This window comes from Giraffa tippelskirchi, chromosome 5, assembly GCF_054371585.1.
Source record: "Giraffa tippelskirchi isolate mGirTip1 chromosome 5, T2T-mGirTip1v1.2.pri, whole genome shotgun sequence".
NCBI lineage: Eukaryota > Metazoa > Chordata > Mammalia > Artiodactyla > Giraffidae > Giraffa > Giraffa tippelskirchi.
Window position 1 is genome coordinate 44,978,557 of NC_137279.1, and position 20,506 is coordinate 44,999,062.

Here is a 20,506-nt window from a genome sequence, read left to right on the forward strand (position 1 = left end):
AATTTTCAGTTTCCACCAATTAGTGTACAATTCTTTACAAACATCTTTCTAGCTATGATAATTTTTGCAATTTTGTATGTGTGCTCATTTAAACTCTGGTGGCTTCAACGAGTTAAATAAAGCATGCTAAAAGGTCTAGTGTGGAAAAAGCATAGACTATGAAATCCTATATAAACCTACCAGACAAATGGCATGTTGCTAAATATAATGAGATAAAAATATGTTTTCTCCATTAAGCATATAGAGTCAAGATAGAATACTGCAGTTGAATTTTGAAAACATCAGCTTCCTAACAGAGGCTTTTTGTTACTCTTCATAGCTCTGTTAAGGATTAAGTGTGAAACTTTATGAAAACTACTTGATTTTTCACTGATTTTGAATTACCATGTAAACAGTAAGTACACCAGAGGAAATAATCAAATGACAATTATTATATTCTTAAAGCATGAATTTAATGGGAAGTTGAGTTATCCTATGTGTGTTTTAGACTGAGTCACAAATGAGGGCTTAAAAGATAGCTCTTTAGAAGAAAGCTTAAATGAATCTAGTCAACCAGGTGTTATTTCAATACTTCCAGAACTAAATCTGAAAATCTTCCTTCAAATTAGCAACTTCTGAAAATGCAATGTGAAAAGAAAAAAACAAAAATAAATGGTGTTTAGTTTAATTAATGGAATTCCTGCCTTGGTAATTAATCTAGGGATAAAGGATAGGCAGATGGAATGTAGAAGCAAACAAAACCACTAGTTCAAATACAAAACTCATGAAAAATAGGACATTGTACAACCTATTTCATATTGCACTGGATATACTGAAAAGGAATCCAGTTTATAAGAGCTATAAATAACTAAACTCCCATATTTCATGTGTAATGGGACCAGATAACCCATATTACACACATACACAATATGAAAACACCATCTTTATAGACTTGAGTTCTTGTTCAGTTCAGTTCAGTTGCTCAGTCATGCCTAACTCTTTGCGACCCCATGGATTGTAGCATGCCAGGCTTCCCTGTCCATCACCAACTCCCGAAACTTACTCAAACTCATGTCCACAGAGTCAGTGTTAGTTATATGTTATTTCTTGTAACAAGTTATATGTTATAACATACTTATGACATACTTATATGTTAATTCTCGTAACAACATATAAAAATTTGGTGCTTATCTGGTGTCAGGTCTTTCCAGTATCTTTTAAGTTATAGGTTAAAAGGTTATAGATTAGCCATTTTCTTTGTAGAAAATTATTCTTTTTCATTTCCATAAAGTACAGGTTAAACCAGGGTCAGTTTTGTCAATGATAATGAAGTCATTCATTGAGTACTCAAATTACTGAGTACCAATCACATACTCAAGTCCCAGGAAAGGGCTAGAGATATAAGGTAAGTAATATACAATCTCTGACCTCAACAAGTATTCTTTTAAAGCTCTTTAACTTTTTGTATGGTAGCAGAATGATCAGATTAACATGTAATCATTTCCCTTATAGTAAGCTTGTTAAATAAAATCAAGATATAGTAACATAAATCTGTATTCAGCAAATTCTAAATTAAAATTTAACTAGCAAAACCAACGGGGGGGGGGAAAATGATTAGTTGATGCTCTGATTTATTTTAACTAACTGTGGTCAAGTATTTTAAATAAAACATATTTAATAATTATTTCAAAAATAAACATTTAACTGCAATTTTCACTAGTGAAAAAATTCTTAATTCAATTAATTCCTAGTATCTCTAAATAAAATGTTTCATGATATGAGTATCTTAAGAACAGTCTGAAACACTCCACCAACAATGTGACTATATTGCCAAAGTAGAACTATAATTCAGTAACTTAAAATGTTCAAAATCTACATATTGACATTTTACAGGAAGTACACAGTAGAAAATAGAATTAAACATGTATTTTCCTTAAATCAGGAAAATGATGAGAACTGTCTTCTAAGGATTTCCACTAGTGAAATGAATGAATATTTCCATAGGAAAAAGAAACATATTTAATGGCATACATATAAATTTACAAAACCAATTTGGTTTTGGCAAGAAAATGAAGGCAGACTGTTTTGAATGAGTAAGTTGGATATAGGCAGAATGGCTGGCTTTTGAACTTTAAGATCAAATATAAACCTTCAAAAAAGCAGAAGCAGAAGCTTTATATCAGATAATTATTTTTCTAATCATAGTTTGGTAACTGTGAAGACTGAACTTATCCATAAAAAAGGAAGTTCTGAAAAGTTACCTTTCAACCTTTTCAAGTAAACTGGAACATCACTTTTAATACTTTTGGAATCCTCTTCTGTTCTTTCCCATACCATCTGAGGAGGGTTGTTCTGTGCTAGCCAGTCAGCTACTTTGTTTTCAGGTGCCATCATTCCAGTTTGAATCCCTGGCAGGTCTTGAGTTCCAGGAGAAGACTTCTTTGACTTGTGGCGCTGATCAGAAGTAAATTTTGTCACATGATCTCTAATAGTTACTTTCCCTGGGGTACTATCATCAAATTCAATGGTAAATGAAGCATGCCCTGCACCTGTTGTATGAGAACTTGGTGTGTCTTTTGTTGGGATTTCATGAATAGTGCTCTCTGTTATTTGTGATGGTTGCTGAAATTCTTTTGTAGGGATTTCAAAATAACTTGGTTCCCTACAGAAAGGAAAAAGAACTTCTTCATTTGCAGCTGCAGATTGTTCTTCAACTTGCTTGGCATCTATGCTGCCCCCTAATAAGAAAAATAAGAGAAAATTCAAAATATTTGGGAACTTCTAGAACTTGAAGTATAGTAATGGCCACTTCCATTACTCCACGGGAATCAGAAAGCAGATCGCTGCTTAGATGAAAAAGAATGACAAATGTCATAAAAGAGAAATAATTTTGATTATAAACATGGCATTTCCATTACCAATAGGAGATGCAAGATAAGCAGCAGTGGCAAAGGATAGCAAAGCAGTTAAGAAATGGGATTTTGCATGGCTAGGTCTATATTGTTTCCAACGTGGTATCAAAAGTACAAAAGAAATGAAATCAAATGTAGATGGAGATGCATGTTCAATGTACATATCTAGAGAGAGAGAAAAAAATATGAATTTCCTTATCAAGTAAAGAGGATGAAATATTGCAAAAACAAGTAAATTTCTAAAGGAGAATGAGTGTTCAAATGAAGAAAGAAACATGAGGTTAATATACCTAGCAACATTCTGGACAGGATGATTTTACTTACCATTCTTCACCATCATAATTCAGAGACTTTACTTTTAGAATGACAAAAATAATATTACTAATGTGTGATCCTTACAAGAAGATAGATAACATTTTATAAAGAAAAGAATGAGTAAAGATAAGATATGTGGTTTGCTTGTAAAATGCAATCCAAGTAGCAGTGTGAAACAAGTAAGTTAAAAATAGACAATTCAGTTGCCAGCCAATTAATTCCAAAAGAAAATTCATGTACATTTCTATACAGCAGAATATGCCCAACTGTCAAAAATCCTTAGAGGAAAGCTGAATTATAAATCTCAGATCACCAACAAGAGTTGGCATAAGTAAGTAACTCTGGAACACTATTCCTCTGCTGCCTCAGAGACAAATAAGAAGGTATGAAAATAAATGCATCTCTATATAAAATATGTGAAGGCATATAAATGAAAACAATAACTGAAATGTTTTCAATCTGTTATCAGATATTACAATGCAAAAAAAAAAATTAGGATTAAACTGCTTTGGTTTTCAGGAAGCAAAAGAACTATTATCAAGATGGTAAAGAGTGAATTCAAATAAAAACTATTTCCCTAAAGCTGAAAAAAGCATTCCTTTTAAAAACACATTGATAGAAAAATCATTTACAGATAATTTATTAGGAAAGAATACACGAAGGACAAGGTTGTTTATAATAATTTTCTAATTAAGTGAAGTATTTGGTCTCTTGGCACATTTTTCCAAATATTAAATACTGATGGAATTCTTCAGGTGCTATAATCAGTTTCTTAGCAATACTTTGAATATGAAACAGTCATAAAACTCTTTGCTTTTAGATTATACAAGAATGGAACAGCAACATCTCTACAGTCCAATGTGTGGCAAAAGGTACTGTGCGCATGCTAAGTCGCTTCAGTCATGTCCAACTTTTTGTGATCCAAGAACTGTAGTGTACCTGGCTCCTCCCCATGGGATTCTCCAGGCAAGAATACTGGAGAGGGTGGCCACTCCCTTCTCTAGGGGATCTTCCCAACACAGGAACCAAACTCACGTCTCCTATGTCTCCTGCATTGGCAGGTGGATTCTTTACCACTAGCGCCACCTGGGAAGTTCCGAATTAAGAATTATCTCCAGTGTAAAACACAACCGACGAGGATGGCAAAGAATCCGCCTGCACTGCAGGCGAACCAGGTTTGAATCCTGGATCTGGAAGATCCCCTGGAGAAGGGATAGGCTACCCATGCCAGTATTCAGGGTCTTTCCTGGTGGCTCAGATGGTAAAGAATCTACCTGCAACGTGGGAGACCTGGGTTTGATCCCTGGGTTGTGAAGATTCCCTGGAGGAGGGCACAGAGCATTAACAACATCAAGTTCCACTTCCAAAAAAAAAAAAGTGAAAAATATTACACAGTGAACAGAATATATAACAAAAACAATTTTTAACAGAAAAATTATCCTTGTCAAATCTACTTAGTTTTTCCTCACCATTGAAAATAAAAAAAGTGTATCAGAAAAACTCTATACTATCAAAGCAGTAATTCTATACACACTACCTATAAGAAGAGGATATACAAGATTCTTAATAACCTAAGTAATGTTTCAAAAACTTCTTTACTGACAAGCTCATTTATTTTTTTCCTTAATATTAAAATGTCCACTTGAATGTTTACTTTGAAGGCCTGTCACTTAAAATTACCGTGAGAGTAAAATGCATTGACTGCTTTATATATATTGATAAACTCACTGATGTTTTTATTTTTTCATACATTGGTTTATTTACTAATTTAATAATGTACTGTATCTGATCAACTTCATATAGAACTATCCTTCCTATCTACTTGTCTTCATTCATTCGTTTTCTGCATCCTTACAGCTAACAGAGTAACATTGAGGACAAAAAGTCGCAGTTTCCTACTACCACTACCTGAATACTCAAGTAAATGACTGAACTATGAAGCAGTAACTACAACAAGCTGGCCCAGGGGTATAACATTTATCATCTACTTGTCACTAATGATTCAAATGAATATGTTCTCAATTTTCCTCAGGAAGAAAAACTTCACAGTTATTTCTGACATACTTTTAACATGCTTTCACTTTATAACACATTAAAAAGCAGAGGTCACCAACTGCACGTAACTATTTTTAAGGTTACTATTTCCTAAGTTATTCCTACTTCAAAACTGACTTTCCTCTAAAGATTAGAATCTGAGACTTCTATAGCTTAACACCCAATTTATCCAGTAATCAGTTATCTAACAATGTCAAGTAGCACAACAGAGTAGAAAGACAGCACTTATGATCTGATGATTATAGCCAAACAGCCTGGTTTAGCAGAAAGCAGGAAGATTTGAAATCAGGTAAGTCTCACCTCTATCAGTTCTTAATTCTCATTTTTCTCATAGTAAAATGAGAAAATAATACCCACCAATAAGACTTGCGAAGATTCAGTGAGCTGTGTATTAACTGAGATAGCGTAAGTCACCCAGAACAAGTCTGGCACAAAGTAGGCACACAAATAAATGTTTCTCTTACTTTTTCTCCCCCAACTCTCCAACACAGCTAACTAGGGAAACAAGAAACTAAAACCAAACATCTAACTATAAAAAACCCAAGACAGATATGACAATACCTATACCCTCATATCTGTGATCTTTACTATGAGGAAAGTCCCTCATTGAGAACCTTTTTTTTGACTATTTACTCAGATTACATGTGACAAATCTGAAGGGTATGGAAAGCAAGGATTAAGGTCAGATACACTGTGCTAAGAAAACGAGTCAACTGGTCGAGATAAGTCAAAAAACAATCAAGAGCAGACATGTGGCTCAAAAACACAGCAGTTCAGAACCATTCAGTATACGGGCAAACAGTCTTACATACTTCAAGTCTCCCAAGGACATTACTGTAACATATAGTTCAACTAATGGTATTCATAATGAGGCTTCTGAGTCATAAAGTAAACATTTTAATTATATTCAGCCTTCTTTGCTTAAGAAGGAAATGACATAAGTAAATAGAAATTAAGGGAATGGTTAAACTTAAAAAAAAAAATTGCAGTTGTAAAAGTGAAGTTCGGTCGTCTGGAAAATTCATTAGCAGAGGAAATCATTTTGCCAAAGATGATAAAACCAGATCAAGTGTGGGCCTACTATACTTGGGATTGTAGGCCCACTAGAGAAATTATTAAGGGTCTTCTAAATTAATATAGAAAAATAAACAGCTTTCTTCTCTCAGTACTGGTAAAAATCATTCTGAAATTTATGAATTTAACATGCATTTCTCTTCAAAACCTGTTTTATTTATACTAAAGTAAACTCAGCCATGTCCAACTCTTTGCGACCCCCACGGACGGAGCCCTCTAGGCTCATGGAATTCCTCCACCCATGGAATTCTCCAGACAAGAATATTGGAGTGGGTAGCCATTCCCTTCTCCAGTGGACCCTCCTGACCCAGGGATTGAACCTGGGTCTCCTGCATTGCTGGCAGGTTCTTTACCATTTCAGCCACAAGGGAAGCCATAAATACTCTTAATGAGATTAATAATAAAACATTGGTATGAATAAAATATTAGAATAATTTTCATTCATACTAATAATTATTAATCTCAACCAAGAGTATTTGATAAATGATCATGCTAGAATCAATTATAGTTATTTAAACCAGAAGAGCAATATCCTTAAGTTCTTAAGGCATTTTATGATTGTGTCACTTTCCAGGGAATCTTATGATACACATCATCTAGAAAAAAATGTTCCCTTCCTTCCTCTGTACTAAATTATATGAAATATTAAGCTATTTCAAGATACTTACAAAGACTGTAATTATGAAGGTGAATTCTACTTAAGATATCCATCCAACCTAGTATGTTAAAGTACTGCAAATTACAAAGACTGGAAAACTCCTTTTATGAAAAAGGAATTGCAACTCAAAAGTTTTTAAATTTAGTTCAATTAGATTAAAAATCAGTGTAAAAGAGCCAAAAATCTACTCTTCACAGTTGTATGCAACTTTTTCAACATGTATGCAACACTTAAAGGTCTTTAATTGTAACTTAAAATATGTTTAAACCATGTTACCAGGTCAGAGAACATATCTGAACTAAATTGAAGACAAGTTCTCCTTTAATAGGACTCAAAATATTCACACTACTTCAGGAGAACTTGACTGCTCTAATATTTGCTTCCAGGGTTTTGAGGACTTTAAGGTAAATCGGTAGGAGATTCTGGATACACATGGACCCACAGAAAGGGACATAAGTTACTAGGGAGTAGATACTCTAGTATCCTTTCTGGAATGCTCACCTTTCAAAATAAGTACTAAGATTTAGGGGTGCTAAAGAAGACTCTTGAGAGTCCCCTGGACAGCAAGGAGATCAAACCAGGCAATTTTAAAGAAAATCAACCTTGAATATTCTTTGGAAGGACTGATGTTGAAGCTGAAACTCCAATACTTTGGCCACCTGATGCAGAGAGCAAATTCACTGGAAAAGAAAGACCCTAATGCTGGGCAAGACTGAGGGCAGGAGGAGAAGGGGGTGACAGAGGATGAGATGGTTGGATGGCATCACTGACTCAATGGACATGAGTTTGAGCAAACTCTGGGAGACAACGAAGGACAGGGGAGCCTGGCGCGCTGCAGTCCATGGGGTCACAAAGAGTCGGACACGACTTAGCAACTAAAGGACAACAACCAAGATTCTACATTCTAAAAACTGGTAATGAAGAAGCAAATCACTTTCTGTTTTTACCAGAAAAGCATGCTTAGAGCACAAATAAACTAATCATTTATATTTCACAATTTTAAATACACACAAAAAACACTTAATTTCATAATGACCAAATGAAACAGCATTTAATATACATTTTCTAACTTCACTCTACAATACATGCTGGCATTATAAATTATATCAGACTTGTAAACTGTTTCCCTCATCCTACAGTAGTTTAAAAAACTACAAATGATGAATCTGAAACAATCACATCCTGATGCTAATATATGAAAGTAAATGAGACTCTCATTAAAGCTTTTAATCAGCTGAATCTGACAGAGTGCTTTAAGCTTCTTAACAAAAGATGTAAATCACTAAATTCCTTCTAACTCAAAAATAATCCCACGATTATGAAGCAGCTTTTGTCATCTGGCAGAAAAGATACTCAATGAGATAGGCCACACAAGCTGGTAATCATTTAAGAATTTAGTTTCATTCACATAGATCAAATTACTACTGGACACTTTACAGCTTGAAATTCATATTATTATTCTGAGGCATGAGGGATTGATTTTTATGTCAATTTGTTTTGGGGGGTTTTGTTTTAGTCTTTATACTCTACAAAGTATATTCTTTTGGAATGATTTTGTGTTTGGGGGGGTGGGTGTGTAATGACTGCTGAAATGTTAACTGCGGGTAACAGCATGGACTCTATAAAGTCAGGACACCTGGGTTAGAATCCCAGCTACACTTTTTGCTAGCTGAGTGACCTTGTGAATAAACTCACATCACTAGGCTGCCACTTCCTTATCTATCAAATGGGTATGATAATGGTAACTGCTTTCAGGTACAGCTATGAGGATTAAATGATTAAATATACCCAGGGCACTCATAAGAGTGTCTGGATAAAGTAAGCACCACTGAAGTATTATCTACTGTTAATAAATCATAGTTCTGTCTCCATTACAAAAATTACAATTATACTTCACTGTGTTCCACAAGATATTTAGTTCAGATTTCAGAAGTTGTTTTGGGTAGAAGGATCTTTAATGGCTAGATAAACTCACTATCACAATTATTTTCAGAATCTGGGAACATTAAATTCTGCTGTGTTTCATTTAAGTTAACTCCCTAATAATTAGTACATTTTTTCTCACTCTTCTCTCTCTTCTTCCTCCTTTTCTCCCTCTCTCTCTTTCTCCTAGGTGGCTCTAGGACACATGATAATATAACATGTGATCCCTGAGGTAAGAAACATGCAGTTCAGATAAGGGATACACACAAAATACTAAATAAAAGCGTTATAACACACATATACAGACATATTCTTTAGAATTTTATACTACTGATTTATGTATATATGCTCCCATGGGAGAAGAGAAGGCAGGAATTAGTCTAATTTTGTGGGAATGCACTGGGAGAGCACTAAACAACTGTAGTGGGATACACGGCCAAGGAAAGTGGGATACAATTAGAGAGAAACTTTGACATAAAATCTATGTGAAAATATAAAATCTTCACATAAAGTCTTTGTGAAGCAAAGGAAATAAAGGACAGCTTAGATTTATTGCACAAATTGAACTGCAGAAAGGCTGAAACTGGAAATAGTTCAGTTATGATTCAATGGGGGGAAAAAAAGCACAACAGAAGTACGCAATATAACAGATGAAGTGAAAGGAAGGGAAGACACAAAAATTTCAAATAAAGTAGACATTCTTGACGGTCTTCCAAAATCCATTTCCTATTCCTCCCTTCTAAGAGAACTCCAACATTCCCAGGTATCTGCTCTTCCCTGATGCAGTTCATGTGCTTTAGGGAAAATTAACCCCACATTCAGTTTTAGGATGGGTAAGACTGGCTTAAGGATAACCTCATAACCCTTGCCAGGGATTGGTTCAGAAATAAGCAGGTGATCTACTTGTGAACCCATGAGAGGTCAGTGAAATGACAGATGCGTTAAAAACTTTGGGGAAAGTTTCCAGGGGGTCTTTTAGAAGCAACCTTTGCTATTTCCGACTGGATGTGATCAAAGTAGCAGGCACCCCAACTGCTACTGGCAAACAGCCTATGAGTATTAGGGGAAACTTCCTTAGTATGCAGGCACTGAACCGAAGGGCTGAGAGTCCGAGAGAAAACATTAGCTGATGATGCCACTGAGATGCTACCTTAACCAATTCTAAAGAGGTTCATTATTTAAGCCGGTACATTTCCTTCCTGTTTAGTATCAGGTGGCATTTCTGTTATTTGCATCTGAGGGTATGCTAATAATATTAAGCTTCTGAGCTTGAACACGAATAAAAAGTTGTGTTGGCCACAGAAGTAAGAAAACTGAGATGGGACTTTATTTGCAAAGTTGACAACTTTAGTTTGGGGCACTTGAAGAGCAAGTTGATAAGGCCAGCTTTCTTAGACCTGTATCCTGGAAAAATCAGAGTATATTTATTAATAAGAACCACTGTTCTTATTCTCCAGCTAAGAAAAATGTCTTATTTATCTTGAAGAACTATGGTGAAAGGTAGGAAGTTGACAGGGGTGCTGATGGAATCTATCCTTGACTCAGTCACAGTTGGCTTTACATACTGCTCCCTGGTGCCTGTATTTAATTCCTCCAGTTCTGACCCTTATCTGCCATTATCAAGGAAACCGGTTGCTCCATCCACCAGTGTTGATGTCCATGCCAAGTCCTTACGTAACAGGCAAATGATACCTCCATTTATTTCCTGGAAATCTTGATTTTCTGGCTTTTGACTTAGTTCATTGCCACTGCTGCTGCTGCTAAGTCACTTCAGTTGTGTCCGACTCTGTGCGACCCCATAGACGGCAGCCCACCAGGCTCCCCTGTCCCTGGGATTCACCAGGCAAGAACACTGCAGTGGGCTGCCATTTCCTTCTCCAATACATGAAAGTGAAAAATGAAAGTGAAGTCGCTCAGTCGTGTCCAACTCTTAGCGATCCCATGCACTGCAGCCTACCAGGCTCCTCGGTCCCTGGGATTTTCCAGGCAAGAGTACTGGAGTGGGGTGCCATTGCCTTCTCAAAGTTCATTACTAAATTTCTCCAAAAAGAATATGTTCCTTGACTATTAATCTGAGAATGTGATTCATAATTATTTCTTCATTCTGGCTGCTTAACAGCTAATCTTGTTGCTATCATACCCCTCAAAATTAGGCACACTGAGATTTTAAAGAAGTTTTAACTTCATACATTTTGAACATAATAAAAATTTTTCATTTCAAATACGATTATCTGAATCTAATGAAAACACACAAAGTTAGTCTGTATTTACTATTTTGGTCTAGTTAAAACATTTTAATAATTATTTCAAAATGCTCAACCATATTATTAAACTATATCATTTAAATAATAGGAGATATCACTTTTAAGAATAGATAGATTTTTGCTTTGATAGTAAGTTCTTCCTAAAAACCATTTAATGTCACAGTCTGAGATTTTTTTACCTGATGTTCCAGTTTCATGACTTTTCTCTTCGGGTTTGCCATTTGACTTGAAAGGTCTTTGTTCATCTGCCTCATCATCCCCCCACCACGATGGCTGCCCATATAACGGAGTCCCACGGGGCATGGCAGAAGTATCTGTAAAGAAGTGGGGAAAATCTGTCTAAAGCACATGGAACAGGAAAACAAACAAACAAACATGCTCTTGGAGAATGCTAGAATCGCCCAGTTGATTTGATGAAAAACAAAGTATAGTTGACCCCTGAACAACGCAGAGTTTAGGAGCCTCCACTCTCTCTGCAGTTGAAAATTCAAGCATAGTATAACTTATAGTCAACCTGCTCCCCTGGTGGCTCAGATGGTAAAGAATCTGCCTCAATGCAGAAGACGTAGGTTCGATCCCTAGGTCAGGACAATCCCCTGCAGAAGGAACTGGCAACCCACTCCAGTATTCCTGCCTGAAGAATCCCACGGACAGAGGAGCCTGGTGGGCTGGAGTCCATGGGTCTCAAAGAGCAGAACATTTATTCAACAACTTAACTTCCAAATCGACAGTTCCTGTGTGTTAGTTACTCAGTCATGTCCAACTCTTTGCCACCCCATGGACTCTAGCCCACCAGGTTCCTCTGTCCATGGGATTCTTCAGGCAAGAATACTGGAGCGGGTTGCCAGTTCTTTCTCCAGAGGATCTTCCCGACCCAGGGGTTGAACCTAGGTCTCCCACATTGCAGGCAGATTCTTTACCATCTGAGCCACCAGGGAAGCAGTTCTGCATTCATGGATTCAACTAATGTGGATTGTGTAGTATTGCAGTATTAACTATTGAAAAAATCTGCATTTTTTTTTTTTTAATATGGTGCTGCTCAACAGTTCAAATCAGTGCTGTTCAAGGGTTAACTGTATCGTCTAGATAGCAGAAAATACTCTAAAGTTGAATAGTATTTGTGGATCTCATTCAATATTGAACATGAGAAACAAATTTTGCACTGGCTAATATCTAAGTAATATAAACTGCTATAGTCCAATAGCTTTTAGTCAAAGTGAAACTTGTTCGCTGGCACAGAGAAATGGCTCATAAGTCTAAACATAAAAGACAATATTAAATTTTGGTATAAGTGACCATTTTTAAAAAATTTTAAAGCCTAAGGACATTGCACAGTAGCTAAATTTAAACTAGTTGTTAACTGGACGAATAAGCTTATATTTGAGCAATTTGCTAATTTCTAACAGTTTTAAAAATTGTTTTCGTATGACTGGAATTATGTATATAAAATATTCTTAAAGCTCCTACTGTAATATGATACATATCATAATAATTATGATAATGTAGCCATTATTGGACATTTCCTTTTCATTCATTTCAGTTATAATCTAGGGGAAAAAAAGCACAAACATGAAATAATAAAAATACTATAAGGCAAATTATATTTACTTTCCTCAAATAAACATACTAAACACACCTTCATATAACTGCCATATAATTATGTTCTACACTGCTTTCTAAGAAGCACTGCCTGCATTAAAACCCACTCTGAAATTGTCATTATCATTATTTTTATAAGGACATGGAGAATTTTCTGAGAACAAAGCATGCAATTTCTTCATAATCAAGAATAAACATGATATTTTCAAAGAGGTTAACTTACCAACGACTTTCTCCTCAGATTTTAGTGCTTCTGTAGGTTTGTGCTGCACTTCTGTTGCAGAATCTGCTACCTTTGAATCTACGCTTTTGGCACATGCAGATTTTGATAATTCTGATTCCGAAGATTTTTGGGACAACTGAAGCTGAATGGTAAATTTCTCATGCTACAAAACATTTTAAAATGGAAGTGAAATATCCGTGAGTGAAATCATCCTAGTAAATGGTAGGTTTACAGAAGAAATAAGTAAAAATGTTTACCTTGAGAGCTTCCTCAGGGACCCTCATTTCTCCTCGTACTACAGTGAAGAGATTTGTATGTATACAGGGCTAAGGAAGAATATAATTTCAAAACTCTGATAAGCTTAAAACAATCAAAGATAATACAGAAACTGTCCTATTTTCAAGAAGTAATTATAAGAGAATGACCATATTTCCCTCAAGAGTTAAATGTTAAAAAAAAAGTTAAATGTTAAATTATGTTTACAAATATAAAAAATTTTTAACACTAAATAAAATCTTAAAAAGTCTAGCAAGTAATTCCAAACTTAGGTAATAATCACAGCGTTCAAGAAGCAAACAACTGGATGATTAACCTAAGCACAAAAGACATTTTCAGTTCTCACTAACAGTAATATGACCACAAAGAAGAAAAGTACCTGGATCAAATTATATTGATAGCTAATCACAAAAATCTAAAAAGAAGTGTCATCAGTGATCACCCAACAGTAAATCCTGAAGAAATTCAATTATTCCTACTTCACAAGCACTGATAAAAATGAAATTCATCTTGAAAGTGCAAAAGAAATGCTATAATTAGGGTCTTCACAGCAACTACAACCATTCCTTCCCCCCATGAATTGCAATCAGGGTCCAATTACATTATTAAACAACTGATTCCATACAGATTAGAACCACGTGCTAGATATAATGAATGTGTTCATTATTATGCCAAAATGAACAATGCCTCTGTATGTTAAAAAGATCTTTCACTAAACAACAGAGGTCACATTTCTCACCATTACTTAACCCCGTAATGAAAGGACTTTTATAACCACATAGTAAATTCTAGTCTTCTTTATCAGTTCAGAGTACCCATGACTTCAAGGGTAAAAAGCTATAATTATCATGACAACTTGGGAAAAAAATAGACTTCCCATGCATAACAAGTAGTAAACTTGTTTACAAGTATTTGATCCATAGTTCTACTCATTAAAATAATAAAAACTCAGAATTTTCTAGAATTGTAAAGTGCTTTGGAAATATCCTATTCAATTCCATTAACCCACCTTCCCATTCTATCCAAATGATTGTAGCCTGCTGTGAGTGCTTTCTGCTGCTTCAAGTTTCCCCTAGGAGTGCTTTAATTAAGGCTATTCCTCAAAGTTAGTGTAGGGCATCCTCTTAAATTTAGACTTCTTTAGGATCAAGGAAAACTTATAAAGAGGATATAACTCAGATTCACATACTTTGCCTTACCAAAGAACTCCAGTGTGGGACACCAAAGAATTCAAGATTCCTCTTGTTTAGGTTATGAATTTACCTGACAATTCTAGTATGACTATGAGATTTTGGAGACTGCTCTGACTCCAGCTTTTACCTTCAAAGCTACTATCTTGCTAGTGGTACAGACCCAGGTAACTGTTTTTAATTTGCTTAATTCAGAAAAATGACAATCTAAGGTACAATTACTTATGATGTCAAGTTACAAAATACACAATACAGTCATATCAACTACAGCTATATGTCAATTATATCTCAAAAATTTTCAGAAAAAGTTACATGCTTACTTAAATTTTGCTTACTAAAAATCATTACTATTTACAAATTATATCCACACTTCTTTGAATAAGAAACAACTGAAAAATAGAAAAAATACGTGAAACAATGGTTTGGAAAGACAATCAATACCAGGTAACAAAAGACAGTGATTCTTGAGGGGAGTGCAATCACTGCCCTAGCTCAGTATCTTTAGAGAGCTTCCAAGTCACATTGGAGGGAGGGGTAAGCAAGGCAGAACCTGGCAGAATCTAAGCTGTGAAGAAAGGGGGTTGAGAGTCTGGGCAGACCAAGATGACTACACTTCAGAAAGCTGCACAGAAATTGTATTCCAGAGATTGTTACAGGGGCTTGCTCAAGTATTCAGTTGGGTACTGATCAGCACATTAATTTGAGAAAACTTATACCTATGGCGGGGATAAGAACCACCTGAAAGTATTCGAGGTAATAGTGCCCCTTACTCAGAGAGGGACAGGAATAGTGTCTAATCACAACAGTCAAGCTGGAAAATCTCTTGTATAATGGGCCACTGGATAAAGCAGGGCTTGGCAAATTGTTTATCTATTGACGGCCAGAAAGTAAACTTTTTAGGTTTTGGAAGCCATATGATTTCTGTTTCAACTACTCAACTCCGCTATGACAGTGCAAAAGCAGCTAAAGAAAGATGCAAATGAGTGGATATGCCTATGTACCAATAAAACTTTATTTACAAACACAGGCTGAGAGCCAGGTTTACCAATGGTCTTGCTGACCCCTAAAGCAGAATATACAGAAAGGTTTGCTTCTGTAATGGGGAATTAATTAGCCCCAGACTAATCATAGAAGTTCAAAAAATTTTTAAAAAGCAAGACTCAACATGATAAAACTATTTCAAAGTAACCTGTGTCCCAGAACAAGGCTCAAAAATATTTATAGGAATCCTGAAATATGCATACAATACTCAACAAGGTAAAAAAAATTCACAATGTCTGAAATTCAGTCAAAACAGTGAATGTAAAAATCAATCAAAACTGACTCAGAACTGACACAAATGTCAACAAACATTTTAACACAGTTAATATCACTGTATTCCATATGTTTAAAAAATATGTAAAGACTTGAAAGATATAAAAGACAAAATCCAAATTTTAGAGTTGAAAACTATACTGGATAGGGAAATTGCATGTTAGACACAGCCAAAGAAAAGTTTAGTAAACCTGAAGACAATGCAACAATAACAACAACCCAAAGTGGAACACAGAGAACAGATAACTCATTAAAAAAAATAATAAATAGAGCCTCAGTAAGCTAGGAGATGACTTCAAGTAGCCTAGTATACATTTAAATGAAGTCCTTGGAAAAAAAGTGGGGAAAACAGAAAAAAGAATTTAAAAAAATAATGGCTGAATTTTTTTCTAAATCTGATTAAAAATATAAACCCACAGATCCAACATGCTCAAAAACCCCGAGCACAAGAGACATGAAGAAAACTACACAAAGGCACATTAAAATCAAACTGCTCAAAACCAGGGAACCAATGCAAGTGAGAACAAATTTAAAGTACTTAAAAGAAATGTCATCTAGAAGTCTATGTCCAGCAACAATAACTTCTAATAACTAAGGTGAAATGCTTTTTCAGACACATGAAAGCTGAAGAATTCATCATCAGCAGAGCTGTACTATAAGAAATATTAAAAGTTCTTTACACAATAAGAAAATGAAACTAGATGAAAATGTGGATCTATCAATATAAGATAGGATGAAAAGCATAAGAAATGGTAATTACAGTGGTTTAAAATATGAATACAATGGCCATAAAAATTGATTTTTCTTATTATTTAAACCTCTTTAAAAGATAACTGATGCTTTATTGCTATCAATGTAGAATGCAATTTGTAACATATATAGAAATAAAATGTATGACAATCACAGCACAAAGATTGGGACAGAAAAAATGAAAGTATACTACTGTAACGTTCTTATACTGTGTATGAAGTAGTAAAATGTCATTTGAAAATATAGCTTAAAATTACAGATAAAATTACAAAATCTTAACCACTAATTTTTTTAAAAAGGGTTACAGTAATAAAATAGCAAAGAAGACAAAATGAAATCATAAAAAAGCTCAATAATCCAAAATAAATTAAGAGAAAAAGAGAAAAAACTGATGGGGCAAATATAGCACAAATATCAGTATGAAAGATTTAATCAGTTGAGTTCAGTAACTCAGTCGTGTCCAACTCTTTGCTACATCATGACCTGCAGCATGCCAGGCCTCCCTGTCCATCACCAACACCCGGAGTTTACCCAAACCCACGTCCATCGAGTCCGTGATGCCATCCAACCATCTCATCCTCTGTCATCCGCTTCTCCTCCTGCCCTCAATCCTACCCAGCATCAGGGTCTTTTCCAATGAGTCAACTCTTTGCATGAGGTGGCCAAAGTATTGGAGTTTCAGCTTCAACAACAGTCCTTCCAATGAACACTCAGGATTGATCTCCTTTAGGATGGATTGATTGGATCTCCTTGCAGTCCAAGGGACTCTCAAGAGTCTTCTCCAACACCACAGTTCAAAAGCATCAATTCTGCGGCACTCAGCTTTCTTCACCGACCAACTCTTACATTCATACATGACCGCTGGAAAAACCATAGCCTTGACTAGACGGACCTTTGTTGGCAAGGTAATGTCTCTGCTTTTAAATATGCTATCTAGGTTGGCCATAAACTTCCTTCCAAGGAGTAAGCGTCTTTTAATTTCATGGCTGCAATCACCATCAGCAGTGATTTTGGAGCCCCAAAAAATAAAGTCTGACACTGTTTCCACTGTTTTCCCATCTATTTCCCATGAAGTGATGGGATCAGATGCCATGATCTTAGTTTTCTGAACGTTCAGCTTTAAGCCAACTTTTTCACTCTCCTCCTCTTTCACTTTCATCAAGAGGCTCTTTAGTTCTTCACTTTCTGCCATAAGGGTGGTGTCATCTGCATATCTGAGGTTATTGATATTTCTCCTGGCAATCTTGATTCCAGCTTGTGTTTCTTCCAGCCCAGCGTTTCTCATGATGTACTCTGCATAGAAGTTAAATAAGCAGGGTGACAACATACAGCCTTGACGGACTCCTTTTCCTATTTGGAACCAGTCTGTTGTTCCATGTCCAGTTCTAACTGTTGCTTCCTGACCTGCATACAGGTTTCTCAAGAAACAGGTCAGATGGTCTGGTATTCCCATCTCTTTCAGAATTTTCCACAGTTTATTGTGATCCACACCGTCAAAGGCTTTGGGATAGTCAATAAAGCAGAAATAGATGTTTTTCTGGAACTCTCTTGCTTTTTCGATGATCCAGCGGATGTTGGCAATTTGATCTCTGTTTCCTCTGCCTTTTCTAAAACCAGCTTGAACATCTGGAAGTTCACGGTTCACGTATTGCTGAAGCCTGGCTTGGAGAATTTTGAGCATTACTTTACTAGCATGTGAGATGAGTGCAATTGTGCGGTAGTTTGAGCATTCTTTGGCATTGCCTTTCTTTGGGATTGGAATGAAAACTGACCTTTTCCAGTCCTGTGGCCACTGCTGAGTTTTCCAGATTTGCTGGCATATTGAGTGCAGCACTTTCACAGCATCATCTTTCAGAATTTGCAATAGCTCAACTGGAATTCCATCATCTCCACTAGCTTTGTCCGTAGTGATGCTTTCTAAGGCCCATTTGACTTCCCATTCCAGGATGTCTGGCTCTAGGTGAGTGATCACACCATTGTGATTATTTGGGTCATGAAGATCTTTTTTGTACAGTTCTTCTGTGTATTCTTGCCACCTCTTCTTAATATCTTCTGCTTCTGTTAGGTCCATACCATTTCTGTCCTTTATCGAGCCTATCTTTGCATGAAATGTTCCTTTGGTATCTCTAATTTTCTTGAAGAGATCTCTAGTCTTTCCCAATCTGTTGTTTTCCTCTATTTCTTTGCATTGATCGCTGAGGAAAGCTTTCTTATCTCTCCTTGCTATTCTTTGGAACTCTGCATTCAGATGGGAATATCTTTCCTTTTCTCCTTTGCTTTTCGCTTCTCTTCTTTTCCCAGCTATCTGTAAGGCCTCCTCAGACAGCCATTTTGCTTTTTTGCATTTCTTTTCCATGGGGATTTTCTTGATCCTTGTCTTCTGTATAATGTCACGAACCTCTGTCCATAGTTCATCAGGCACTCTATCAGATCTAGTCCCTTAAATCTATTTGTCACTTCCACTGTATACTCATAAGGGATTTGATCTCGGTCATACCTGAATGGACTAGTGGTTTTCCCTACTTTCTTCAATTTAAGTCTGAGTTTGGCAATAAGGAGTTCATGATCTGAGCCACAGTCTGCTCCTCGTCTTGTTTTTGCTGACTGTATAGAGCTTCTCCATCTTTGGCTGCAAAGAATATAATCAATCTGATTTCGGTGTTGACCATCTGGTGATGTCCACGTGTAGTCTTCTCTTGTGTTGTTGGAAGAGGGTGTTTGTTATGACCAGTGCGTTCTCTTGGCAAAACTCTATTAGCCTTTGCCCTGCTTCATTCTGTACTCCAAGGCCAAATTTGCCTGTTACACCAGGTGTTTCCTGACTTCCTACTTTTGCATTCCAGTCCCCTATAATGAAAAGGACATCTTTTTTGGGTGTTAGTTCTAGGTCTTGTAGGTCTTCATAGAACCGTTCAACTTCAGCTTCTTCGGCGTTACTGGTCGGGGCATAGACGTGGATTACTGTGATATTGAATACCCATATCATTAAATGTAAATGCTCTAAATCCCTAGATGAAGGCAGAAATGATCAAACTGAATAAAAACTAAGACCAACTATGTGCTGCCTACTTCAAATGTAAAGACAATAATAAATTAAAAGTAAAAGAATGCAAGCGATAAACCATGCTAACACCAATCCAAAACTAATGCCCAGACAAACCAGATTTCAGCACAAAAAATGTTATCACAGATAAAGCAGAGCATTTTATAATTATAAAGGGGATCCATTCATCAAGAAGATACAACAATCCTAAATGTTGACACTTCTAATAACAGTGTTTCAAATTACATGAAGCCAAAACTTCTGCAAGGAGAAACAAACCCAATGAGTCTGAAATTTTGATACTGCTTTCTCAATAATTGACAGAAGAACTAGACAACAAATCAGTAAAATACAGAAGATGTGAACAATACTACAACTAATTTGACCTAATAGAATACTCCAACCAAAAACAGCAGAATGCATAGTCTTTTCAAGTATACAGAGCATATTTACCAAGATAGAGTAGATATACCATGTGTGACAGGACAAAAATTGAAATACATGAAGTATGTTTCTGACCACTATGGGTAAACTGGAGATTAATAACAGAAAGTCCCTTAGAAAAATTCCAAGTATTTAGAAACTAAGTATCAAAGATAACTCAAACAAAGCACAAAAGAAAAACTAGAAAGTATCTTACATGTTAAAGCGGTATACAAGCATAGTTGATTGTACTTCCCTTTACTGTGCTCTGCAGACACTGTGTTTCATACAAATTGAAGGTCTGTGGCAACCCTGCACCAAGCACGTCTATCAGAGCCAGTTTTCCAATGGCATTTGCTCACTTGGTGTCTATGTATGGTAATTCGCACATTTCAAACGTTTTATTTTTTATTTGTTATGGGGATCTGTGATCAGTGATCTTTTTAAAAAGTTATTTTTGGCTGTGTCAGGTCTTAGCTGCAGCACACAGGGTCTTTGCTGCAGCATG

General features: G+C 35.9%; 1 protein-coding gene across 15 annotated transcripts in view; it reads right to left on the reverse strand.

Annotated features, from left to right (window-relative positions):
* CEP170 (centrosomal protein 170) overlaps positions 1–20,506 on the reverse strand; it is a 129,166-nt gene that overhangs the window by 51,191 nt on the left and 57,469 nt on the right. For 8 of the 15 annotated variants that reach the window (XM_081490237.1, XM_081490235.1, XM_081490234.1 and 5 more), the window contains exons 5-7: positions 13,260–13,318; positions 13,003–13,165; positions 11,360–11,494 (exon numbers count right to left, since the gene is read on the reverse strand). In XM_081490237.1, the coding sequence (XP_081346363.1) occupies positions 11,360–11,494; positions 13,003–13,165; positions 13,260–13,318 (357 nt within the window). Of the gene's footprint in view, positions 1–2,240; positions 2,718–11,359; positions 11,495–13,002; positions 13,166–13,259; positions 13,319–20,506 lie in introns of those variants that run through there. The other 7 variants (XM_081490231.1, XM_081490228.1, XM_081490227.1 and 4 more) reach the window with 2 other exon arrangements.